Genomic DNA, 27793 nt, shown 5'->3' on the forward strand with positions numbered 1-27793 from the left:
ATGGCTCTGCGTTCCTGTTGCAGAAAGTCGTGTACAGAACTGACGCCAGTGCACATGCATGGCGCCTAAGTAGTCTCCGTGAAGTCATCTTGGCGCATACGACGCCAGCAACGGACGCGGAGCCGCAGGACGCCACCTACTGACACCCAAGGGTACTGCTAAGCAAAACTTTCCGGATCCAGTCTGATGCCTAGGGATATTCTAAAGTAAGGAATCTATCACTAACTAATGTCTCTTACAGATACATTGTTACACAAGTAGTAACTTGTGCTTTGCTGTGCTTCCCTTTAATTTCCCTTGTGCCCCTCTGGTCATCAACCAGCTTATCGAACCTTCTTTCATCTTTGGGTTTCACTATCAACTTGCTGAAGACCCACCTCACTCTTCAAATGTTGCCCTGCATTAAAACTATTCATGACAAGGTGCTGTTTCGTGCATATCCCCTAGAAAGGAGAGTTCACGACATTCAGGCTATGATCCTGATCTTTCAGTCCTGGATTTCAGTGAGGTTCACTTGGAGGCTATTGGGACTGATGTTCTCCTGCATACTGGTGGTCAAGTATGCCATTTTGCACATGTGGGCTCTAGTGTAATATGATGCCTCAGTGGGCCTAACAACAAGGGGACCTCTCCAACCACATCTCTCTAAAGAAATAAAGAAAGATCTGCAGTGGTGGTTACTGGATTGTGATTAGTTCCACGGTAGACCCTCTCCCACCCAGAGTTGACAGTGATGACTGATGCGTCATTTCTGAGTTGGGGCAGTCATCTAGAAATGGTGGAGATCAGAGGCCTCTGGTCTCCAGCCGAGGCCCGGCTCCATATCAGCCTCCATCGGCATTGAAAGCCTTCCTTCCGTCCATAAGGGAGTCTGGTGCCGGTGCATACTGACACCACCACCGCCATGTGGTATTATAACAAGCAGGGCGGTGTGGTGTCCTGGACCATGCTAAACTGCATTGCAACTGGAGATTGAGGAGATCGAGGAGCAACTTCAGAATATTAAGGACAATAACACAGAGTCGGAGGCGAAACTACTCCTTGAAAAGATTGAGAAGGAGATCACAACTTTCAAAGATAATACAATAAATTTCAAAACAACAAAGTTCGAGAAGGATAAAAAAGCATTTAATCTGGAAGTTGTGTACCCATATTTAAAAGAAGACTTCTACACTCGCTCCGAGTCCACTAGATTTCTCAATTCATATCAAGGGAGATCCAAAAAAAGATTCCTTACATTTTCCGAAACTTCATCTGCTGATTCGTCTGCGGAATCTGACCCGGGGGAAGGATCATCCAATAGAGGTCAACATAAGAGGCCTTTTTTAGGACAGGGCCAGCAACAGCAGCGGACCAAAATCAAGCAACCGCAATGGGAAATGTCAACACGCAAGCGGAACTACAAGTCTTGAAAGACTCCTCCATTATTAATATCTCCAATAAAATCTTGACCAAGGCAGAGGAAGAACTTTTACAGCTGGGTCTGTCTTTCGTACCAGGCACACATCTTGATTTCACCAAAGTCAAAATGGAGGTGATCGAATTCTTTAGAAAAATACGTCTTAGATGGTTCTTTAAAGACTCTACTTATGAACCACAAATAGAGGTATCAGGCCTAAGAAATAAATCTCTCTTCTGCCCTCCAAATAACAACATGGCGAAGAATATCATCACCTTCGAGCAGACTGTCCTATCCTCTTTGAATGATCTTGAAAAGAAAAGAAGATATATACCATCAAATCTTTCCAAAGATCAGAGACAAGCTATAACCACCCTGAAGAACCAGCAAGAAGCTGTGATTAGACCGGCGGACAAGGGCGGAGCAGTCGTCCTTTGGTCCAAGGACCTTTACAAAGCTGAAGGAAGGAAACACGTGTACAACACCAACTGGTACCGCCTCATAACACAAGATCCAACGGCGGAGATCACCCATGAAATCTCACAGATTGTCAAAGACGCAAGAGACAACGGGATCATTGGTCCTAAAGAAGCAGAATTCCTTGTAAAACGCTTCCCACGCACTCCACACCTGTATTTCCTTCCAAAGGTGCACAAAGACTCCAGTGTACCACCAGGCCGCCCGATTGTTTCGGGTTGTGACTCTGTGCTAGAGCCAATCTCAAAGTTTGTAGACGTCTTCCTGAAGGAGTTCACCATCAAAGTCCCTTCCTTCCTCCGAGATACCATGGACTTCCTAACCAAGGTTGAAGGAGTAGAATTTGATCCCAAGAGCCAAATCTTGGTAACAATGGATGTATCTTCCCTATACACCCAGATTCCACAGCAGGATGGAGTGGATGTGATAGAACTGTACCTGGACTCCAGACCACGGCCACACCGAGTGCCTACTGAACTTATTGTCAAACTGGCATCGCTCGCCCTTAAAAAAAACTTCTTCGTATTCGAGGATGAAATGTTCCTACAGGTAAAGGGATCGGCGATGGGGTGTCCTTTTGCCCCGGAAATGGCCATACTATATATGGCCCAATATGAGGAGAGATTTGTTTTCAATAACAATCCGTATCGAGCCCATATTGGGCAGTGGCTCAGGTACATAGATGATGTGTGGTGTATCTGGAATGGCACATCAGATTCCCTTGAGGAGTTCCATCAGTGGCTGAATAATCGTAGCCCAGACATAAAGTTTAGTCTGGCTTACGACTGCGGATCCATGCCCTTTCTTGACGTGGAGATCAAATCCACACCGGAAGGCCTGCAATCTACACTATACCAGAAGAAAACGGATAGGAATAATGCGCTCCACTATGCGAGCTTCCACCCGAAAAGCCTGAAGAACAATCTACCGTATGGCCAATATCTACGGGTGAGAAGAAACTGTTCGAGAACGGAAGACTTTACTATCCATGGAGAAAATCTGACCAATAAGTTAAAGGCACGTGGCTATCCGGCAAAATTGCTGAAACAGTCCATGAAGAGGGCACGATGGACACCGCGTGAACACCTTTTACAAAAACGTGAGAAACCCAATGTCGAGAGAATGGTCTGTGTCTCCACGTTTGGGCCCCACACTAACCCGGTCCAGAAAATAATCAGAAACAACTGGCATCTTGTCGAAGAAATCCTACCAGACATTGGCAAACCTCTTTTCGCACTGAAAAAAAACAGAAGCATCGGACAACAGATCTCGTCCACAAGGGGTGTCCCGAAAAAAGACAACCAGGGAACCCTCTTCAACATGGGCCCGGTAATGGGCCACCGCAAATGTGGGACCTGCTCAGTATGCAGCCTAACATCAGAAGGGACCTTGTTCACGGATGGCAAAAAACATTGGCGTCATAATAACTTTACAAACTGTAAGACCAAGTATGTAGTTTACGCCATTACTTGCCCGTGCAGAAAGGTCTACATTGGCAAAACAACCCAGGAAGCGCGCCAACGCATCATCCAGCATCGATCAAGGATAAACAACAAGGTTTTGACAGCACCCTTGGTATCCCACTTTTTGCGAAAAGGGCATTCATCCAATGATCTGACATGGACGATCTTGGCAAACATTAAGAACACTCCAGGAGCAGGTGGAGACCCAGACGCACGCCTTGCCCAAAAAGAGGCCTACCTCATTCTGAGGTTCAACACTGCCATGGTAGGACTCAATGACCTTAATGAACTCAGTAATCTCTAGACAGCCTGTCCACAGCGATTGCTTGTCTGCGCTGTTTGCTGCTCATGTGTCTGTTCAATCACGTAGTGATTCCAAGCCATGTGCTAGAATCACTACTCAGTATGTCTGCTAAATTGCTAAACCCTCTATAGGGGCCTCCCTTGAGGTGTCCCCTCAGTCTCTGAGCCCCCCGCAACATCCAAGTTAATATGCGCCTGACTTTATGATTTTTTGTTTTTCAAATTGTTGATTTCTCAATTCCTTAATATTGCATCCGACCCTTTCTTGTAAAATACATTACTCCCATTGAGTGCGCCTTCCCACTGTACCCAGCGGGCAGCAGTACAATTGGACTGCATGTTCCATCAGGCCGTTCTCACGCTTTGCGCATCAAATACTCTTGGACACGCCCCTTTCTGCACTCGCGTTGTCATTCCTTTGCCGTCTGGAGCCCGAAACACATCGCCGATTGATTCGTCCTAAAATGTGAGTTTGCTTCAAACATTTCTGAGCACAACTTGATAGCTAGTGCGAGTGCGTTTTAAGAATCGTGCTAACGCCCGCATCCCCTTTTGATTTCCAGTTGCCGAACCCGCGGCGGCCGCCGCTTGTGTTCGTGCCGTGAATGACTTATCTGCACACAAAGGTAGGACTCAGTTGGCTTCCAAGTTACGAGTAATCCACATTACAAACAGTTTTGGGTTAAGATATAAATTTTATAATACTTCGTCCATTTTTTCCATTTTTCTCTAGGCGCCCCTCCCGACCTTAGTTACACCAGCATCCCTCATTCGTGCGTTTGCACTTTAAACATCAAGGTATGTGCCTCTAAGCGGGATCACCCTTATTTTTACTGTTACATAGTGGCTCAGAGTATATCCTACGCAACAGGGACTAACTAGGGTTTCTATTACCTTTTCCACAGGTAGTACATTGATACTCCCAGAATAAGGTATTTATCTATTTATTAACAGTGTTGAGTCGAAGCGAGGTAGTAGTGAGCTTTTCATTGATACCATGTTTCTAACTCAATTTACAGCGACAACGACCTCCCCAATCCTTGTCCTGAGGAGAACCCTCGGAATCACTGAACGGGTTCGAAACGCGTCGGCGTCCTGCTCCACCCAGATACTGATTCGTTAGGGCACAATAGGAGTATAACTTATACACAACTCTACATTGTTGCATAGTTTTGTGTCTCCCTATGTTGTGCATCATATGTTGAATTGCTTTATATGTGTCTAGTGGTGGTCATAACAAGTAGGCTAGTTTGTCATCTTAGTTGTCCACTTGTTTTATTTCATTCAGGATTGGTGCCTCTACAAAGCAATTTTTTTTGAGGCATTTTACAGTTGTCTTGATTTAATGTTCTCACAATTGTTATATGTGTATGTTTTGATTTAATGTATTCTTCATGGTTTTTTTCAATGTATGTGTGAACCTTTGTAAATGTGATGTGAATTCTTTCTGCTGCCATGACATCTTTTCATAATCTTTCTTTATAAAAATACAAGTGCCTTAAACACAGATGGTTTGCCAGCCTAGCAATTTATTATACTAGGTGCGTACTCGTGTCTATCAACTATTACTGCCCGGCAATTTGGTTTGTTTATTCTATAAGAGTGGTCCGGCCGGTCAGAGACAGGACCCAGCCTTTCCTCTTCTTCCCTTAAACTGCTGGAAATGGCAGGTCCATCAAGTGAATCACTTAGCAAGGTATTTGAAAGGGTGAACAATCTCAGCTGTCAACGCAATGCAGATCTTGAATGGCAGTTACACCCAGAGGTGGCATAAAGTTCCCTTCCGCAAATGGAGAGAACCATGGCTCCGTCTGTTTGCCATCGCAGAGAATGCGCAATATCTGCAGGCTGAAGTTTCCAAGGCACCTCAGGAGTGGAACTTAGGACTCCTGTACACCTTCCCACCGATACCACTCCTGCCCTGAGTTCTGAAGATGCTCAGAATCAATGTGGCCCAAGTCATCCTAGTCGCCCCAGATTGGGCATGGAGAGTGGGGCTTCCAGAACTCCTGGGCTTTAGCATCTGTCCTTTGATCAGACTGCCCCTCCAGGTTGACCTGCTGTGACAACATTAGTGCATGGTTCTGCACCAAGCCTTCACAATCTCTACCTTCATGCATAGAGACTGAGCAGCAACAGCTGACAATTTCAAGCTTCCTCCTGTGGGGGTGGTGGTGGATGTAATCTTTGCAGCCAGGCGTTCCCTAACAAAAAATGTATACATTTGTCATTGGGACCAATTTGTGGTTTGGTGTGCCACAAGTTAGATTGATCCCCTCCAGACAAAGTTATCTGACATACTGTTGTTTTTGGCTCGCCCCTCAAGACTTTGCTTTGTGCATAGTTGAGGGCTACTTTTCTGTACTTCTGGCCTTTTTTGCAGTTGCTGGACCGGCCCTCTTTGTTTAAATTACAGGTTGTGATGCTATTTTGAAAGGTCTTCAACACCTGTTTTCTCCCTTTTATTTCATCATACCACAGTGGGTCCTTAACTTGGTCCACAAATGTTTGATGTGAACTCTTGGTGAGCCACTTCACAGCTGCACTTTGCAGCTTACTCTCAAGACTGTGTTCCTGGTCATCATTAACATCAGCTAGTGGGCGAGCTGCAAGCTCTGCGTCAATATTCCTTATGCAACCTTCTTCCCAGACAAACTGGCTATGCGGAGGCGAGCATACTTCTTGAGTAAAGTTGTGGCACTGTTCCACCAACCTGTCCGTGTTCTATGCTTGGCCTCACCCCTCTGAGGAGGAGTTACTCCATTGCTTGTACCCCCAAAAGAGGTCTGAGCTTTTCCATCGATTGTACTAAAGAACACCTGATGAACTACCAGTTCTTTGTGGGGATCAGTGGAGTGGAAAAAGGCAAGGCCTTGCAGAAAAGACCCATCTCTCGCTAGGTAGTACTCTACATCAAGATCTGCTACACATTGGCCAAAAAGTAGCCTCTGGATTGCAGCTCATTCCACCAGGTCAAAGCAGCTACTACTATGTTGACACCCCGGTTTCCTGTCCCGGACATCGGTCAAGCAGCTCCGTGGGCTTCGCTACATATAATAACGATGTTTACTGTACCTTGTAAATTCTATATCTCTGGATCCCTCTGGTGGATCTTTATCGTTGTGTCTAAAAGTATACAGAAATACAGTATATATTTATATATTGGTATCTGATTTCTTTGGTGTCTTCTCGATTTCTTCAATTCTTTTGGTGTTCTTTAAATGCTTTACACATGTTCCTTTGTGAAGTTGCTGCTCAGTCAGCGCTACCAACGGTTAAGCTGAAGGTTTGACAAACAAAACCTAATGGTCTTAAAAGTGTTGGTAAGTGTATTACACAAAAGCCTCAGTTGCTGGAGGAATAAGCATTACAGATTTGAGGTGTCTTGCGGGCCATCATGTACTGTGTTAACCGTACTAGTTCCATTGGGAAAATATAATGAGTTTGTGTTGCATTTTTATGGTCATAGACATTCCTACTTCTAAGGCAGGGCTTCCAAAGTGGATTGTCAAAGGTAATCAATTATGCTACCCCAAAGCAACACATACATTCCATTCATCTAATGCACTTACCCACAAAGCACTGTATAAGGAGGAAGCAGTATTGCTTTTAGTTTGTGCAAAGCATGTGACCTACGACAGTAGATGGCACTACAAATTGAAAAATGTAACTTGACTGCAACAGTCTATTTGTGACTTGTAGTTCTGTAGACTCAAATGCACCTTACCGACCTCTCTGGAAGCAAACATTTGTTAATACTTATGGAAAGAGTTGTGATATGATTCTAATTACCAGATATATAGACTTTATAACTTCATAGTGCTACATACACAAACCTACATTTGGGGTGGGTAAAAACATTTGATTGTGAAGTCTGTGTTGTGGTGCATTGTGGGTTAAAGTGAAAGTACCACGAGTCACATCAAAACCCTTTCTTCTAAGAAAAACAAGTTGTAATGTTCCAAGCCCAACAACAAATTAGAGGAGTGTGCAAAGCAAGTGAATCAACAGCATTAAAAGATACAAACAGAATGTAGGAGGTAAATAATGTGTTCAAGGCATATGGGCTGTAGATCCTATACTTGTGCATAGACCGCCATCTGGTGTTGGGCTCGGATGTTTGCACTTTGTTTTTTGTTTTGGAAGAAGTCTTTGTAGTCACAAGGCAGGTGACTCCTCCTTAGGACAATAGTGCGCATGGGTATCGACTCCATCTCCAGATTGTTTTTTTCCGCCATCGTGTTTAAATGTGTATTGCTGCGCTCCGGTTCGGTATTGTCTTCGAACCCTTTTGACGTGCAATCATTACCCCTCGACGGTATTGTTTCGATAAGGGGTTTGTTCGAGGCATGTGGGCTGCTAAATTCATATCTTAGCATTAGATCGCCGCCTAGTGTTGGGTCCGGATGATCGCACATTGTTGTCCTGGAAGAGTCTTCGAAGTATCCTGAGATAGGTGGCTCCTCCCCTGGACTACAGTGCGCATGGGCATCGGCTCCATCCCCAGATTGTTTGTTTCCGCCATTGGGTTCGGATGCGGTCTCGACTTCTCTCTGTCGGAACCGAGTAAAACTAACTTTTTAAGGCCAAAAGGCCTTGTATTTATAGCGTCGGTATTGTTTGCGCACGGTCTCGAGTTCTTCCGACTCTTGGAGTCGGATTCAGCGGAGTTTTTTCACTCTTCGGACATCGAGGCCTTCTCATCGCGACACGACCACAACTTTCCAGCATGGAGCGGAGTCCGTTTAAATACTGTCCGCTCTGTGGGTCTAAGTACCCACATATAGACCTGCACCCGGTCTGTAACAAATGCCTTTCACCGGACCATGACGACGGCAAGTGCAAGGCTTGCGCACAATTCAGGTCTAAAAAGACTCTCAAGCTTCGGCGCGCGGTGCGCCTGGAGGCCAGACAAGCGGCCCCGGATCCAGAAAACATCTTCGGCGACCAAGATGAAGATGAACAGGGTCATCATCTCCAAATATCCCCACCCGAAACGGAGGTCGAGGCGGATCCGGTAGACGACGATGAAGTCGTGGGTCAAGGCCTTGAATACGTCGACGAGGTAGGGGACGTCGAAGAGATTTATGAGGCCGCGGCAGATAGCTCAGGGGACGAGCTATGCCCCGAAGGTTTCGAAGATCACGATCGGGTCACGGGATCGCCTATAGGCCTTACCCAAGACCTCGTACCGCAAGCCACGGCCCCGCCTTCAGGCCCGGCCACGGACATACTTGCTGGGCAGGCCGGATCGAAACCGAAACCTACGGTATCGACTACGCCTAAAATGGCCGACCCGAAAACGAAACCGAAACTTATGGACTCGAGCGTCCCTAAAATGGCGGCCGGCCCACAGAAAACTACTGCACCCGCCGCCGCATCGGCTCCGTCGACCTCCGGTCCACAGAAGTCGAAGAAGTCGGTCGATTCCACAGGGTCAAAATCGGCGCCAGAGGAGGGATCCTCTAAGAAGGGTGGTCGGCACGGATCAACCGCTGCGACACCGTCTAAGCACGCCAAGGCCAGCGGCACGGCTCCGGTTCCGACTGGGACTCCGTCCGTCGGTCGCGTAGTGGAGTCGGAGGCGACACAAGCACACGGATCGACGGCTGGCACATCTGCGCATCGATCCAAGGACTCTGGATCGGCGGCGACTGCATCGGCGTCCAAGACTCAGAAAGGCCACCATGACGTCGGATCCGAGGGGAAGGTCAAGACATCCTCGTCAGCGCCAAAAGCCACTGTAAGTGAAGTGTCCCCCATCGCCGCTTCGCTGCAGAGAATCAGGGACAAGGCCGCTGCTACGTCGGCTCCGTTGCCGTCGCCTCAGACGCCGAAGGACACTCCGGCAAAGCCTAAGAGTAAGCTTCTCTTCCTTCTGCCGCCGAAAGAGGCTCCGAAGGCCTTTTCTACGAAATCGACGCCAAAGCAGTCGGATTCTTCTACGGCAGGGGTACCTTCAGGTCGAGAACTCGAATCAGAGGACGATTCTGAGCACTTCATCGACGCCAACACAGGCAAATTAACCCTATGCAAAAGGAGGATCACTTCAGAGCCTCTGGACTCCTATGTCATCCCACTAAAGAAAAAAAGGGTTCCTCTGGACGCTTCTAACCTCATAGAACCTATCCAGCCTCCTCCAAGAAGAAGCCCTACTCCCTCACCAGAACACTCTGAGGGTGAGGGATATAATGAAGAGGACCAATACACCTTCCCCATCAATGAACCAGATGCACATCCAGATGCATATGATGACATTGGTGACCAAGGCACCCAAAGTGTGGGGCAAGACCCACAGCCTTTCAGTGCACGTGCATCCCCAACAGAGGATTCTGCAGGTTTTCATGCACTCATTGAGAGGGCAGCTGCTAATCATGATGTGGACATGCATGCTGACCCAGTAGAAGAGGACTTTCTCTTTGACACTTTTTCAGTCTCTGAAAGAACTGTGAAAACGTTGCCTATGCTAAAGGGAGTCCTCAAGCATGCAGCTGACATCTTTAAAGAACCTACCAGAGCGAGAGTGGTCAATCCACGTATCGAGAAGAAGTACAGACCAGCACCTGCAGACCCTGCATACATTCGGGGACAGTTGCCACTAGACTCTCTTGTGGTCGCAAATGCCAGAAAACGGGCCAACTCCCAGACAACGGGTGAAGCTCCTCCCCCAGACAAGGAGTCCAAAGTGCTAGAGGCAGGGGGCAAAAGAGTGGCGGCACAAGCTGCCAACTTTTGGCGTATTGCAAATACACAAGCACTCTTAGCACGTTACGATAGGGCGCATTACGACACCCTAGAGCAGATTGTACAACACCTGCCTCCAAAGTTTCAAGAGGGCACCAAACTGCTTATAGAGGAAGGGAAACTGATCTCCAACGCAGCCATCAAGTGCACACTTGGGCGATCAACACTAGTGTCATGCTGAGACGACAAGCTTGGCTCCGCATATCAGGGTTTAAACCTGATATTCAGACAACCATACTTAATCAGCCAGTCAATCCTGATAGACTGTTTGGTCCAGATGTTGACACCACCCTCGAAAAGATAAAGAAGGACACGGAAACTGCTAAATCCATGGGGGCCCTACAATCACAACAGTTTCGTGGCAATAATTTTCGTCGCTCAGGTGCACGTGGAGTCACCAGAGGACAAATGGGTCAACAATCGCAATTCTCAAGAGGTGGAGCACAATCCTCGTTCACAAAACAGAACAAGGGAGGTTACAGAAATAACAGCAACAGAGGTCGCGGCAGAGCAAACAACAACTCCCGCTCCTCTACCCCAAGCAAACAGTGACTCTCTGTCACTGCCCCCCGACCACTTAACACCTGTCGGGGGGAGACTGCAGCAGTTCCTGCCCGTCTGGAGAAACATCACCACAGACAGGTGGGTGCGGCAACTAGTCCAGTATGGTTATTGCCTAGAGTTGAAATCCACTCCACCCAACATTCCGCCAAGGCAAAGGCCTATGTCCGCAGAGCACTTGCACTTATTGCAGCAGGAAGTAGTGGCAATGCTGCACAAAGGCGCAATCGAGCTCGTGCCGGTGGGAGAGGAAGGCACAGGGGTATATTCCCTGTACTTCCTTATTCCAAAGAAGGACGGATCTCTCAGACCCATTCTAGATCTACGTCCCCTCAACCTGTACATACTATCAGAACATTTCCATATGCTTACACTGCAACAAATTCTTCCCTTGTTAAACCAAGGGGACTTCTTAGCAACCTTAGATCTCAAGGATGCTTATTTCCACATTCCACTGCACCCGTCCCACAGGAAATACCTCAGGTTCACTATTCAAGGAAAGCATTACCAGTTCAAGGTCCTACCCTTCGGAGTCACCACAGCCCCAAGGGTGTTTACCAAGTGTCTGGCGACAGTAGCAGCGCACCTCAGGAGGCAGAACATCCATGTCTACCCCTACCTGGACGACTGGCTCGTTCAAGCCAAGTCGGAACGACAGTGCGCCGCGGACATGTCGACCACCATTCACCTCCTTCACAATCTAGGTTTCTCGTTGAACTACCCAAAGTCGCATCTTCAGCCGGCACATGTCCGGCAGTTTCTAGGTGCGACGATCAATACCCTGACGGCCATGGCTCAACCAAACCAAGTCAGGATAGACAGCATGCAGTCTCTAATCCAGAAGTTCAGACCACAACACTCGCTTCCAGCGAGAGTGTTCATGCAGTTGATAGGCATGATGGCCTCCTGCATCTTCATAGTCCCTCACGCACGGTTACATATGCGCCCGCTCCAGGAGTGCTTAGCAATTCAGTGGACACAGGCTCAGGGACAATTGACAGACCTAGTGTTGGTTACCAGTCGGGCATACAACTCTCTGCATTGGTGGACTCCACACAACCTTTGCAAGGGCTGACTGTTCCAGGAGCCAGTGCCACAGATTATCCTGACAACGGACGCATCTCTCCAGGGATGGGGAGCTCATCTGCTCACTTACACAGTGCAGGGACTATGGACGACGCAACAACAGAGGATGCACATCAATTATCTGGAACTGATGGCAATCTTCATGGCAATCAAGTCCTTCATTGTACATCTGTGCAACAAGGTAGTGTTAGTCCGGACGGACAACATGACCGCGATGTACTACATTCAAAAGCAGGGAGGCACCCACTCGCCACAGCTGTCTCATCTTGCTCAGAGCATGTGGAAGTGGGCCATTCAAAGGAACATTTTCCTCATGGCAGAACACCTCCCGGGAAAGGACAATCAGATGGCGGATCTGCTCAGCAGGTACAGCCATCAAATGCACGAGTGGGAGATACACCCATCTGTCCTCCACCCGTACTTCCAGCAGTGGGGTCATCCGGAGATAGACCTGTTTGCCACAAAAGAAAACGCAAAATGCCAACACTTTGCCGCCAGGTTCCCTCACCCACAGTCGCAGGGGAATGCGATATGGATGAACTGGTCAGGCAAATTTGCGTACGCTTTTCCGCCAGCCCCTCTGATACCGCTGGTGGCAAGAAAGCTAAGGCAGCACGCGATGACTCTCATCCTAGTTGCTCCAACGTGGGCGCGCCAAGCATGGTACACCACGTTCCTCGAACTCTCGTTGGTGCCGCATCAAAGACTGCGCCTCACGCCCAGACTTTTGACGCAGAACCATGGAGAAATTCAGCATCCAGATCCGCAACAGCTCAACCTGGCGATCTGGCTCCTGAAGTCCTAGAGTTTGTGTAGGAAGGTAGATCCCTGACTATGGTTGCCCCCAACTTTTTGCCTGGTGTTTTGCTGGTTTTCTGACTTAGTTGACCTGGGACCCTGCTATTCAGGGCCCCAGGCCTACTGCTCTCTCTGTAAAATGGATTCCATGTACCTTAGGTACATATCTAAATTGGATACTGAGTCACCTTATCAGTCCCTGTACAGTGTACCTTAGGTACCCAGGGCATAGGTGTACCCAGGGCCTACCAGGGGCTGCAGCATGTATTATGCCACCCCTGGCTGGCCGTCCAAATCTGACACAACTGGCTGCTTGACAGCTGGGGCAAGGTGGTGTAATCACCCTTTGCTTTAGATATAGTATACCTATATCTAACCCTAAAATGGACACACAGATCTCCTATCAGTCACTCCTATGGCAGGCCTTAACAATCCTGAAGGCAGAGTGCTTGGAATCGTGTGAGATGGTGCTCTGGCATGAGCTGAGCCTGTCTGCGGCTTTCGGGATCCATCCCTTAGCCGTTTCCATGATATCGCATACCATATACTCTTAAGTGCATTATAATCCTCGCGGTTATATGCCAACTCTGGTATCGCTTTATCAAAACATGTCGAGTAAGGTGTCATACGAATTGGAATACTAACCCCTCGCCAATTCTGGCGACGGGGTTAGCATTCCACCCTTCTAGAGGGACACGACATGTATGTAACCCCTAACCCCGGTTAAAATCAGACAGAGCCTTAGCATCCACAAAATGGATGCTGCCACCGAGACACAAGTCTGCCCTCCTGCTGCTGGGAGTCCTCCCAGAGCAGGAGATAAGGACAAAGGGTTTCCTGCCAGGGGCGGTGCCAGCACCGTCCCAGACAGGGTTTGTGTATTGTAGGTAGGCAGGGCTTCAGAGGAAGGTGACTGCACGTGGCACCCCGGTGCTCACTGTGCATAGGCTGGCTGGAACCAGTTCCAGGGTCACTCCAGACCCTGTGCTGGGGAAAAGCCCGCCAAGGAAGTGGGTGTAACCACCCCCCTCCTAGTCCCACCCCTAGGGCAGGACTTAGTCGCGTGCCAGCCCCTTTTTACAGGATAAAGGTAGGAACTGGCCCCCTTCCAAATCAGATCATCTTTGAATCCTGAAACTACTTTCCACGAAAGGAACTCAAGACTTCTTCCTAAGATTTCTCCCTTGTGACTAAGGAGTAGTCACCCTGCATCCGCAGGCACCATCTTAAGAACACTGCGGTCTGCTGCAAGTCTCTCCTCCGGATCAAGACTGCCCAGCTCGACGAGAACCGGCTTCCCTGGCACCTCTGACCTCTACCTACATCATCAGTCACGCTGAGATTCGTGGGTGTGACGAGACCTCGAGGGACCGGCCATCTTCAAGACTGCACGACTTCTGCACAGCAAGCCCGCCGAGTAATTTCCTGGTGAGTGCTTTGGGGTCCGAGAAGCCCCGACCCTGAGCAGCTCCAGCACCGAAGAGTAGCCCCCCAGCATCTCCACGATCGGCGTGGGGCCCTTCTGCTTTTTGCTGCTCACCGCGTTGTTTGGCTACTAGCCCGCTGGCTTGTGGCCTCCTGAACGACGCCCGACGACATCACTGCTGCTAGTCCGGTTGCTCCAGACTGGCCCTTGCTCCCTTCCAGAAGAGGAGCACTCCGGACCCTCCTGGTCCACTCAAGACGCCATTTTGAGTCCACCGCGTGGGCTTGAATTAGCCAAGGCTTGTTGCCCAATCCTGGGTAACTTCGACGCCGACAGCTTCATCCATCGTGGGACAGCTCGCCTCTCCATCCTGGTCGCCGACAACGCCTCCTGGTCCGTGAGATCTACAGAGCCAGCGTCGCCCACTCACCTAGTCGAGGTGACTTCGCCCGGTGCCATCCTGGTGCCCACTTAATCACTGGCTAGTGATTCAAGAACTTGGTCCCCTCTGCTTTCAGGTTTCCTTCTTCCTTGATCCAGGCTTGGATCCATCGAACTTTCCTTCACTGGTCGCCTGCCAGCAACTTCCTTCTTCCAGGCTCCTGGTCCGGCAACGAGATTCCCGACGTCTTTTCAGACCTATGCAGCTGCAGCCCCTGGGCTAGGTAACTTCGGCACTTCGGTGTCCCAGCATAGCCTCACTATCCTAGGGTCAGGATCCACTGTCGTTTTCTTCCTACCAGGTCGGGTTCGCCCGTGAACACTAACTTTGCCTTTACTAGCTTCCATAGACTTTGTCCCGCATCCCGCGTGAGAGTACACCCTCTGCACCCGAGTCCCCTAGGTCTCCTAGAAGTAATCTAACGATTCTATAGTCAAGTCCTAGCGAGTCCAAAGCCTATTAGTACTGTACTTACCTGCTAGTAATTTTGCATTCCACTTTTAAAGTATATGGTTTTTCGTGCCCCTCGGGCATTTGTGTATAACGTGCTAACTTAAGTATTTTCGTAAGAGTTTTGTTGTGTGCCTAGCACCCTGTCCTCATAAAGAGCACAGGGTTGTTGTGATTCTAATAAATACACTGTTTATTTTCATAACACTTGTGTGGTGTCCTTTCACTGGGTGTTCAAGGGGTAATGTGATGGTAAAACAGCTGGCTTAACACGCCCTCTAGAGTCTTAGCCTTAGACTGCTCGTATCCATGCTACTAGGATAGCTGGTCTATAAGGGTGACTTACAACCAATCATCAATGAGGGTTGTTTGGACTGATATATAGTGATCACTAGAATAGTGAACACTGCACATCAGGCCAACTTCTCACAGTTTGGATACCTTAACCTACCTCCGGAATGCATGGACATCATCAAGGAGGCAAGGAAGCCAACTACCAGAGCATGCTATGCTGCGAAATGGAAGCGTTTTGTCATTTACTGTACAGCCAATGACATCAACCCGCTAGATGCATCTATCCCTGACATCATTTGCTATCTGTTGCATCTTTACAAGTGCAATCTAGCGTACACTTCCATTCGGATACATCTATCCGCCATAGCGGCTTATCTTCAGAACAGGCAGCATCTCTCTGTCTTCAGAGTGCCTGCCATTAAAGCTTTCCTTGAAGGTCTGAAACGAGTCATTCCCCCAAGAACACCACCAGCTCCGGTGTGGAACCTCAATGTGGTCCTCACCAGACTGATGGGACCACCTTTTGAGCCACTGCACTCGTGTGAACTCCAGTTCCTAACGTGGAAAGTAGCTTTCCTAATAGCTATTACGTCACTGAGGCGTGTTAGTGAGCTACAAGCGCTCACAATCCAAGAGCCTTTCATTCAGATTCATCCAAATAGGGTAGTGCTACGCACTAACCCCAAATTCCTTCCGAAGGTGGTGTCACAGTTTCATCTCAACCAAACTATTGACTTGCCGGCATTCTTCCAAAACCCACAAACAGTAGCGGAAAGAATGCTACATACCTTAGATGTACGGAGGGCGTTGATGTACTACATAGGACACAACCCTTTAGAAAGACAAAACAACTTTTTGTTGCCTTCGCACCACAACACAAAGGCAACCCTATTTCCAAAGCAGGAATAGCCAGGTGGATTGTTAAGTGCATCCAAATATGTTATCAAAAGGCCAAGCGCACTCTAACGATACCCCCAAGGGCGCACTCCACACGCAAATTGGGGGCATCCATGGCTTTCCTAGGGAACATTCCTTTAGAGGACATTTGCAGAGCAGCCACGTGGGTTACACCACATACCTTTACAAAACACTACTGTGTTGATGTGCATTCCAAGCAGCAAGCTGCTGTAGGACAGGCTGTTCTCAAAACACTCTTTCAGGTTTCTGCAGCTGGCACGGGCAACCGCCGCTGATGGAGGGACTGCTATGTATTCTAGGCTAAGATATGAATTTAGCAGCCCACATGCCTCGAACTGAATATGCTACTTACCAGTATGCATCTGTTCTTGGCATGTAGGGCTGCTAACATTCATATCGCCCACCCTCCTCCCCGGTGCCTGTTGCAGCTGCAGATATACTATTGTATTCAGTCATTAGCATGGACATCCTTTACACTTTTCACTCCATCTTCTGCCACAATGGCGAAAAACAATCTGGGGATGGAGCCGATGCCCATGCGCACTGTAGTCCAGGGGAGGAGCCACCTATCTCAGGATACTTCGAAGACTCTTCCAGGACAACAATGTGCGATCATCCGGACCCAACACTAGGCGGCGATCTAATGCTAAGATATGAATGTTAGCAGCCCTACATGCCAAGAACAGATGCATACTGGTAAGTAGCATATTCATCCTTCGACGTGCATCGGGGAAATCCAACAACAAGAGGTTCGCTCCCTGTTACAAAAACATGCAATAGAACCAGTCTCTTTGCCTCATCAAGGCACAGGAGTGTATTCACTGTACTTTCTAATCCACAAAAACGACGGCTCTCTCAGATCAATACTGGATCTCAGGCCATTAAACCTGTACATTCAGTCAGACCATTTCCATATGGTCACTCTCCAGCAGGTACTCCCACTACTTCAACAAGGCAACTTTCTGCCCACTCTGGATTTAAAGGATGCCTACTTTCATATTCCCATTCACCCCGCTCCCAGGAAATACCTCAGGTTTGTGGTATACGCCCAACACTACCAATTCAAAGTCCTCCCATTCGGAGTAACCACAGCACACAAAGTCTTCACAAAGTGCCTCGCAGTAGTAGGTGGCTCACTTACGAAGACAACTTATTCACATTTTCCCTTACCTGGATGACCGGCTCATAAATCCAAGTAACACCTCAACCTCTCCAGATCCCATCTCCAACTGTCTACAACACAACAATATCTAGGAGCTGCAATAAACACTTTAAAAGCTCTAGCATATCCCAGCCCATTCAGAATAAGCACCATGCAAACCCTCATATCAAAATTCACGCCTCAACACTCATTACCAGCTCGAGTGTTCATGCACTTGATCGGGATGATGGCCTCTTGCATTCTCATCGTTCCTTACGTAAAACTCCAGATGCGTCCCTTACAGGAGTGTCTGGAATATCCGTTGAACCATGCTCAAGGTCAGCTAACAGGTCTGGTGTTGGTGGACAGCCGCATACATCGCTCTCTGCAGTGGTGGAAGACTCAAAACCCTTCCAAAGGGCGGCCGTTCCTCAACCCGGTTCCACAGATAGTGCTCACAACAAACGCATCGCTCACCGGCCCGGGAGCTTATCTTCAAAATCATACCATTCAGGGCATATAGACCTCTCAACAGAAACAATTCCACATAAATTATCTGGAATTGCTAGCGATCTTCCTAGCGTTGAAATTCTTTCAATTCCACCTCGTAGGCAAAGCTCTCCTGATCCATACAGACAACATGACAGCAATGTATTACATACAAAAACGGGGGGGATTCACTCTGCAGCTTTCACGCCTAGCTCAAAGCATATGGAGATGGGCCATTCCACAAAACATATACCTCCTTGCAGAACACCTCCCAGGAGTACACAATCAGATTGCAGATCTGCTCAGTTGTCAAAGACCGCAAATCCACGAATGGGAACTTCATCCTCAAGTTCTGCTTTCAAATGTAGGGCTACCTAGAAATAGACCTGTTCGCCACACACCAAAACGCAAAATGTCCAAGCGTCACATCCGGATATCCTCGCCCATTGTCCAAATGCAATGCACTATGGATGAACTGGTCAGACAAATTAACTTACCCTTTTCCGCCTCTCCCACTCATCCTGCTAGTGGTTCGGAAGCTCAAACAGCAGTCCCTCACAATGATCCTGGTTGCACCAACATGGGCCCTACAGCCATGGTTCACAACCCTTTTGGAACTATCAGGAGTTCCTCGTCAAAAACTACGTCTCTCACCCAAGCTTCTCACTCAGAACCAAGGCATCCAGATACCAGTCAACTCAACCTTGTGAACTAGCCCCTGAAATCTTAGAGTTTGGCTACCTCAATATCCCGCCAGACTGTATGAACATCATTAAAGAGGCTAGACGTCCTACCACCAGCACTTGCTATGCCGCAAAGTGGAAAAGATTTGTAATGTACTGTACAAATAACAAAATCAATCCACTAGATGCTTCTGTTCAAAGCATTATCTGTTACCTTTTGCATCTACAACAATGTAACCTAGCGTGTACATCCATTAGACTACATCTCACTGCAATCGCAGCCTATCTCCAAAACAGACAACACTTGTCTTTGTTTAGGGTACCAGCTATCAAAGCATTTATGGAAGGACTTAAAATAATAATTCCACCTAGAGTTCCACCCTCTCCAGTATGGAACTTAAATATTGTTCTTACCAGACTCATTGGTCCCCCATTTGAACCTCTGCATAAATATGAACTACAGTTCCTCACCTGGAAAGTAGCTTACCTAGTTGCTATCACCTCTCTTAGAAGAGTTAGTGAACTCCAGGCATTAACCATACAAGTGAAAAAAGGTTTCTTCCCTTGGCAAACCGTTCTTACATGAGACAACCCTAAGTGGTTATCTCAAACTGCCCAATGGGCTCACTCGATCCCCTACAGGATCCCTCACTAACTCATACACTTATACAACAAAAATATAGTTCATTGTTTTTTTATTTAAAAAGGTTTATACAAATACAATCTAATGTTAAAAACAGCTCATAGCGCGCCTGTATTCAAATCATGAACACATTCATAAAAACCATTTCTACTGCACATAAAGTAAAAAGCAATAATAAAAACAATTAATTCACATTATATCAAACTAGAAAATACAAAAAGGAGAGACATACAGAGACATAAAAATTGTCAATAACTTTTGCACGTTTTTTGAGATTTAACATAAACACAATCCTGGACATATATGATTCTTGTCTACAGGCTAGGTTTTTGATCTCTTGATCGTGCAGAGGGGCGTCGACGCGTTTTGATGGTTTTTATTAATGCGTTACCATCTTTCTCAAGACTTTGTTAATGAGTCTCTCCTATTTATGGCACTGGTTGGTTGCCGTTAGTAAGGATCTCCTGTTCACATACTACACGATTTCATGGTTAGTCTCACGTGCTCCATCATATTTTCATCCTGGTCTGTTTGTACATATTGTCTTCGTTTTTCCTCTTCTTATGTTGATTTTTGGGAAATCGTACCTCCGATGCCTTTTTTATATATATATTTGCTATCTTTTAATTGTTACTTTTAGGCAAAAAGAATGGTCCACTATCTTTTCTTCGGTTCAGATTCTGCCTCAGTGTTCTGTATTTGCAGGTATCTTTTACGGAAATATCCCTTTTTTTCCCGTAATTCTGAAAGCTTTAATTTCTCGGGGGCGGGTCCTTTTGCCTTAATGCTTGTTCCGTTAGATAAGCAGGCAAAGGTTTCCCGCATCCCACGCAATCCTCAGCTTACCACGGGCGCCTTTCGTCACACGCCAGAAAAACTAAGAGACCGTTTGGCGTTATTCCGTTCTTTTTAAACTTGCCAATTAGGTCTATCATTGGTTCCTGATGACAGACCTCATTGGCAAGTTTAAAAAGAACGGAATAACGCCAAACGGTCTCTTCATTTTTCTGGCGTGTGACGAAAGGCGCCCGTGGTAAGCTGAGGATTGCGTGGGATGCGGGAAACCTTTGCCTGCTTATCTAACGGAACAAGCATTAAGGCAAAAGGACCCGCCCCCGAGAAATAAAGCTTTCAGATTTACGGGGGGGAAAAAAAAGGGATATTTCCGTAAAAGATACCTGCAAATACAGAACACTGAGGCAGAATCTGAACCGAAGAAAATATAGTGGACCATTCTTTTTGCCTAAAAGTAACGATTAAAAGATAGTAAATATATATATAAAAAAGGCATCGGAGGTACGATTTCCCAAAAATCAACATAAGAAGAGGAAAAACGAAGACAATATGTACAAACAGACCAGGATGAAAATATGATGGAGCACGTGAGACTAACCATGAAATCGTGTAGTATGTGAACAGGAGATCCTTACTAACGGCAACCAACCAGTGCCATAAGTAGGAGAGACTCATTAACAAAGTCTTGAGAAAGATGGTAACGCATTAATAAAAACCATCGAAACGCGTCGACGCCCCTCTGCACGATCAAGAGATCAAAAACCTAGCCTGTAGACAAGAATCATATATGTCCAGGATTGTGTTTATGTTAAATCTCAAAAAACGTGCAAAAGTTATTGACAATTTTTATGTCTCTTCTTTTTGTATTTTCTAGTTTGATATAATGTGAATTAATTGTTTTTTATTATTGCTTTTTACTTTATGTGCAGTAGAAATGGTTTTTATGAATATGTTCATGATTTGAATACAGGCGCGCTATGAGCCTTTTTTAACATTAGATTGTATTTGTATAAACCTTTTTAAATAAAAAACAATTAACTATATTTTTGTTGTATAAGTGTATGAGTTAGTGAGGGATCCTGTAGGGGATCGAGTGAGCCCATTGGGCAGTTTGAGATAACCACTTAGGGTTGTCTCATGTAAGAACGGTTTGCCAAAGGAAGAAACCTTTTTTCACTGTTAAAGTACCCTATTCCCCTGGTACGTAGGGGGTCTCTCGCATATTTGAAACATTAACCATACAAGAACAATTTCTGTAAATCCATCACAACAAAGTGGTTCTTCGGCCTAACCCAAAATTTCTACCTAAAGTCATCTCTACTTTCCATCTTAACCAGTCTGTAGAACGCCCAGTGTTTTTCCCTCTTCCAGACTCAGTAGCAGAAGGAGCTCTTCACACGCTAGACGTAAATTGAGCAATTCTTTACTACAGTGAAAGAACAAAATCCTTTAGAAAGACTAAATAACTCTTTGTGGCTTTCCCCCCACCTCATAAAGGCAAACCTATCTCAAAGACAGGGATTGCAAGGTGGATTGGTAAATGCATCCAAATATGCTATATTAAAGCCAAACGCACATTAACCATTCCCTCTAGAGCTCACTCCACACGTAAACTAGGGGCATCTATGGCATTCCTAGGAAACATTGCCCTAGATAACATCTGCAAAACAGCAACTTGGTCTACACCACATACGTTCACAAAACACTATTGTGTAGACGTGCAAGCAAAACCACAAGCTAGTGTGGGCCAGGTTGTATTAAGAAACCTTTTTCAAACCACTGCAACAGATACAGGTAGCCACAGCTAAGAGGATAACTGCTGTGTAGTCTATGCACAATTATACGATCTACAGCTCATATTTCTCAAACGGAAAATGCTACTTATCAGTATGCATCTGTTCTTGGCATGTAGAGCTGTAGATTTGTATACGCCCACCCACCTCCCCGGATACTTCTATCTGTTCCAGATTTATCTTACTTAGATACATTACACATGGACATCCTTTTCGATTTCTTACTAACTCGAGCATAACCCTCCATGGTAAAACAATCAGGAGATGGAGTCGATGCCCATGCGCACTATCGTCCTAAAGAGGAGTCACCTACCTCGTGACTAAAAAGACTTCTTCCAAGACAAAAACAAAGTGCAAACATCCGAGTCCAACACCAGATGGCAATCAATGCACAAGTATACACAAATAGAGCTCTACATGCCAAGAACAGATGCATGCTGGTAAGTAGCATTTTCCTTTTTTTCCTTAAAGTGTGTACCAAAAAATCTAACCCGGTCTCTTAAATAAATTACATTATTCTTAACCGAACACTAATACTACCCCTAACCATTTGATAATTTCAATTAATTGTACTTCGCTATTTAACCTTAATCTAACCCTAGTACTATCCATAATCCAGAGCCTGGAATTTTAATTATAAATTATAATTATACTTAGCCATTGACCTTTTATATTTTGTTTATTTAAAATGAACACTTAAGGCAATGCCTCTTTTTGAATGGTCACCCTCAAGTTTTCAGACTGATGCTGTTGGTTTTTTACTCCGAGTGCACTTAGGCATGCTAACCAGTCCTCCGTGCCAGTGCCCTGACCTTAATGTGTGTTGAATTGGCTGTACCCAATTAGAAATGCCTATCTTACCTGTAAGTCCCTAGTAAATGGTACCCGAGGCATGTAAGGCACTGCTAGCCCGACCTTGCCATTGGAAGCAATTTAAAGGCCACCACTTCCCCTGGACATATGTGTAAGTCCCCTCTTTGGCAGGCCTACCGAGTTCTAAAGGCAGGGTACAAATTATGGCACAGGTAAGACATGCTTTTGTATGTCCAGGCAGTAAGACATGCAAAACTACTGTTTTACTGTGGAAAGGCTTGGTCGCCCAATTGGGGAGTGTAGGGTTAAACACAGACTCCCTTCAGCTGTGTAACTCCTGAACTGTGTAACCAAAATGGGCACTCCAAGATTTCAAACATTTTCTGTCTAAATTATTGTAACTTGTTTCAGTGTGCAGCTTTAGAAAGGCAGTTGTGTAGCACGGGGGACTGTCCTGTTGTTGAGGTAGACAGGCTGGCATAGCATAGAGGGGGGTAACCAGTTAACAAACAGGTTTCCCCAGCAGCATGTAGCCCTGAAGTTTCCACACCACAGGGGTGGGCCAGTGAGGTCTGCACACCGAGTGAGGGGTCTCGCCATCTTGGGAATGGGCAGAATAGTGCAACTTGGGATAGTCAGATGCCACACTCTGCAGGAAGTGGTCACCAGGCTGGAGGGGACCTGGTAGCCCATTGGCTACCAACTTCATCCTACTGTGAGGGCTGTTTCTGAGCATAGGGGGTATGTATGTTCCTTTTTTGTGTCCAGTATCTCATCTCCCTCCTGCAGCTCATGTTCTGAGGGAAGATCACTTTGAAGTGGACAAGGTTTTTTGTTGATCTACACCACACATAGTCTCAACAAAAAGTCACTTTTGTGGCAGAGGGGAGAGTGGTGTGTTTCACTCTAACAAGGGAGCCTAAGGAGGGTGCTTTTGGCATCCATACCTCACATCTCAACCGACTCGGAAGTAGGACCAAGGAGGAACTGCCTTGCTGCACCGAGGAACCAGCTAAGAGAGGCTGCGCCAACAGGGACTGCACCTGGTGGCTAGGGAAGAGAGCCACTGTGTTCTGCTCAAGGAGAAGCCGTCTCCAGAGCCCAGTCAATTCAAGAGAACTCCAAGGTCCAGCTGACTGGCCTCCTGTTCGCAGCACAGGAACACAACAGCTGAAGAAGCCTACTGGGGCAAGGTGATAGCCCAAGGACTTCGAGTCACTACTACCACCGCTGTGCAGCACAAAAGTCCAAGACCTGACACACAGAGTTGCACCGAGTTTGTTGAGCTCGGGTGTGCTGTCTGAGAGTTGCTGGAACTCTCAGAAGGAAAGTTATCTACCCAGGAAAGATTGGCCTGTGACTGCAACAATGTGCGACTGGTAGTCCAGTGGCGACTGGAGTTTGACTGGACCAGAGAGTACTTCATGGAATGTTGACCCTGCAAATAGTACCACTCATCATCTTCGTGGACCGAGGAATACCTGCAGGAAGACCCCCGTCGACTGCATCACATCCACAGCATCCTTTTAGCACCTTCAGCATCGTTCATCCCTTGCATCAGGATCACTCATAAGAATCCATTGCAACAAGTATAAACTTCCCAGAACTGCTGAAGGACTGCCTCCCCTATGAAGGTAACTGCTCTCGAGGACCTTGCTGGTCCTCTTGACTAGCTCCCTGTCGGAGTTGGACACCGCAAGTACTTCTAACCGACTGCATTGACACTTATCTAAGTTTTCTTTGATAAAGTTTCTAAGTGTATAATTTGTTGACTTTGGCAAGGCTTGTTTGCGGTTGAGTGAAATTGCATTGATTTATTACTGATGGTGAAATGTAATTCTCCAGAACTCTCTGGTAGATCTTTTTCATTCTTTTGTCAAAATTCTTAAAAACATGCTGATTATTTTTATAAATTGGTATCAGATTTCTTGAGTGTTGTGTCCATTTCTCTCTTCAATTGTTTTGGTGCTGTTTAAATGCTTAACCCGTGTTCCTCTGTGTAAACTTTGCTGCTCAGTGCCACAGCTACCCAGGATTGAGCTGAGGTTTTGACAAATGAAAACCCAAGGGTCCTAAATGATTTGATAAGTGTATTACACAGTGAGGTAGCACTAACATGTCATATTATACACCCCTTTTCCTCACAGAACCCTTACTCCAAATGAAATACTATGGGTGCTTCAGAGTAGGAACAGTAGGCAACTACACTTCAAGGATATGGGTAGACTAGAGCAGTGCTGGCTCACTCAAGTTGAGGCAGAAAAGCATCTATTTAGCTTCACTATCAAGTTAATGCTGTCTGCGGTCTAACTTTTAGTTCTGACCAGCAGTGCTGCAAAGATCATGTGGTTCTGGTTTGAGCTTGATCCATATAGTTTTCCTCCATGCAGAGCTGTAGTCAACTAAGCTTAGCTCTCCTAGTAAACGACCAAGCACCAGTAAAGGCTCAACTTCTGCCAGTGTTTCTGCTCAGCAATGATTTGAAGTTCTGATTGTGCGGATGATATGCAAGCGATTAGCTTGAGGTAACCAAAAGTTGGTCGTGTTCAAAGCTTGAAGTTCCCTTTTATTCAGGGAGTATGTATTTTACTTTTTTGTGTCCAGTATCTCGTCTCCTGCAGCACATGCTCTGAGAAAAAAAAAACACTTTGAAGTGGACAGTGCATTTTGCTGATATGGACCGGACATAGCCTCAACAAAAAGGCACTTTTGTGGCAGAGGTGAGAGAGATGCTTTTCACTCTTAGTAATATACACTGAATACAAGAAAGGATTGTGATGCCCTCTGCCTTGCTCTCACGAGGCCGTACAGGTTTCGGGAAGGCAGTAGATGTAAAAAACGTACACCTGTGGATTGTAATCTCACTGCTTGTCTCTTTAGTGCTTAGGTGAACAGGAAGAAGACACCTTCTTTTAGATCAGGAACTCACTCTTGGTACTTCCAAAGCCTCTTTATCTACAGAGCTTAGCTCTGTTGATATACTGCTTATTAAGATGATGGAGCACTTTGCAGTGCTTTAGCAAAAAGTTGAGCTCACTAGGGCAAAATAAAAGGAAAAGCCAGAAAAATATGAAGAGGGTAGGGCAGCATTGCAATTCTAGTCCATGTAGAGGACTTTGATCCAGTAAGGGTTCAAGCCACCTGTATAAGAACACCTACTTCTGGTAAACTACGAGGTGGCTGGAATAACCACAGGTTTGGGAGTAGAAGTGAATCTATAGATTAGAAGCATCTTATTACCACGAATGGTAATTTAGCCTACTTATTCCCCTGCTTTACTTATCACTGCTGTGTACGGTATAGGAAACATTTAATGATTATACACTATTGCTTCCACTCAGTTTTCTGAAGTTACCTCTGTTTTGTTTAGTTACTCTTCTTCCAGTTAGAGTGTAAGAATTCAGATCCAAGTCTTTCCTGAGTCGTAACCCTTTTGCAACCTGAGGCAATAAGTAACTTCTCCCCTACCAGTAAAATAACAAAACTAATGTGGTTTCTTTGGCTGAAACAGTTAAATGGAAATACTTAATGTTAACTGTCTGTATTTTTCATCTTGCATAATTTCAGCTGTTGGTCTCTTGGGCTCGACAATGCAGTACAGCGACATTCTCTAAAATCTTCTCGGTACTGGTTTTCTATTTATGAGCTGATTGAAAATTATATGCAGGACCAACTCGAGGAGAATGCAGAAGGTAAAGTTCTTTTTCGTAGCTCAAACACAACATTGTCGGACGGAACCCATTTTTTCAAAATGAAACTGCTTAATATGACTGTATCCTTAACTATTGTATACTTGTTTAATATAATAGCAAGTCTAATCTTTTGCTCACATGGTTTCCAAATAGTCCTTTAAATGTATAACCAAGTGAATATTTACGTTTTACAGCTTCAAACCTGTTATAACTATTAAACGTCCATTCACAGCATCCGAAAGGTTTAGTGATTTGTGTGTGACCTCGAGACAGATATATAGACAGAGTTTGATAGAGACTTTGAGATTTTCCTCTGTTTTCTCGCACCAGAAGTGGGTAAGAATCTGGTGAACTGGTGCCATGTTCTCCTTTTCTTTTGTGTGTATGATTCATGCCCTTTGAAACCTTTGAGAACTGTCACATCAAGTCACAGTACTTTGGCTTTATAATGGCTTTATAAAGTTAACTCCTCATGCTTGCGTTGTGATGTTTGCATCGTCCTAATTTCTGCTTCAAGCACTTTCATTCAAATGACCCATAGCCCCCAAAGGAGGAAAATCCCTTTTGCAGATTGCTTTCACTGATGTACCTATTATTTTTCTTGAAATGGAAGCCTAACATTATAGCCCTTGTCATCGTTACAGCTGATAAGAATCTAGACTTGCCTCTCAAAATACTAGTCCGTACATAATACTTCGCCATTGGGATTAGGACCACTTGAGTAACCTACAAGTACCTTTTCAACTGTTTTCAGACTATTGTTCATCTTTGTGTGGTAAGAATGTATGTTGATAGTAGTGTTTTTGGAAGCATGCTAGTTATTTTTTCTCCTGTGACATATCTTTTACCACATTGGGTTTGTGTCCCAGTACTCTTTTCATTTATTTATTTTTGGTCAGTTTCAGTTTTGTGCCTCTGCACATCTTTAGAAGTGACCATATTAGTTTTGTTTCTTGCCAAAACCTCATTACCTCTGCAACATCTTATCTGTGCATTTTTAATTGTGTTTGTTTGAATTCAGAAAGTACATCAGAAATGCTTGTTAGTCACCCTTAAGTTACTGCTTCAGCTCATTCGAGTTCTCCAGATGTGACTGGTTGACCCCAATTTGGCAGTCTTCTTTACTTACAAGTTACTAGTGGGGAAAATTGTGTCCCAGTCAGGCTGGTGTTCTCTTACACTTATTTAAATTATCATAATTACTTTTTTAGAAGCAGTTCTATGCTAAAGACATAGCACTTAGGGTGAACAAAATGCCTTTCAGAGCAAGGTGATATGCAAGTTCTGTTATGCCTAGCTACAGCGGGCATTTATTGCAGGTGCAGCTTACACAAGTCTTGGGTGTTACTTGTTGAGCTAATGAGAGTTGTAGTGAAGAGATCA

The 27793-nt window shown here is 45.9% G+C and overlaps 1 protein-coding gene across 1 annotated transcript in view; it reads left to right on the forward strand.

Annotated features, from left to right (window-relative positions):
- MDN1 (midasin AAA ATPase 1) overlaps positions 1-27793 on the forward strand; it is a 2221312-nt gene that overhangs the window by 1584413 nt on the left and 609106 nt on the right. The window contains exon 69 of the mRNA XM_078648266.1: positions 26286-26410. Within this exon, the coding sequence (XP_078504392.1) occupies positions 26286-26410 (125 nt within the window). The remainder of the gene's footprint in view (positions 1-26285; positions 26411-27793) is intronic.

The sequence above is a fragment of the Lissotriton helveticus genome, chromosome 6 (assembly GCF_964261635.1).
Source record: "Lissotriton helveticus chromosome 6, aLisHel1.1, whole genome shotgun sequence".
NCBI lineage: Eukaryota > Metazoa > Chordata > Amphibia > Caudata > Salamandridae > Lissotriton > Lissotriton helveticus.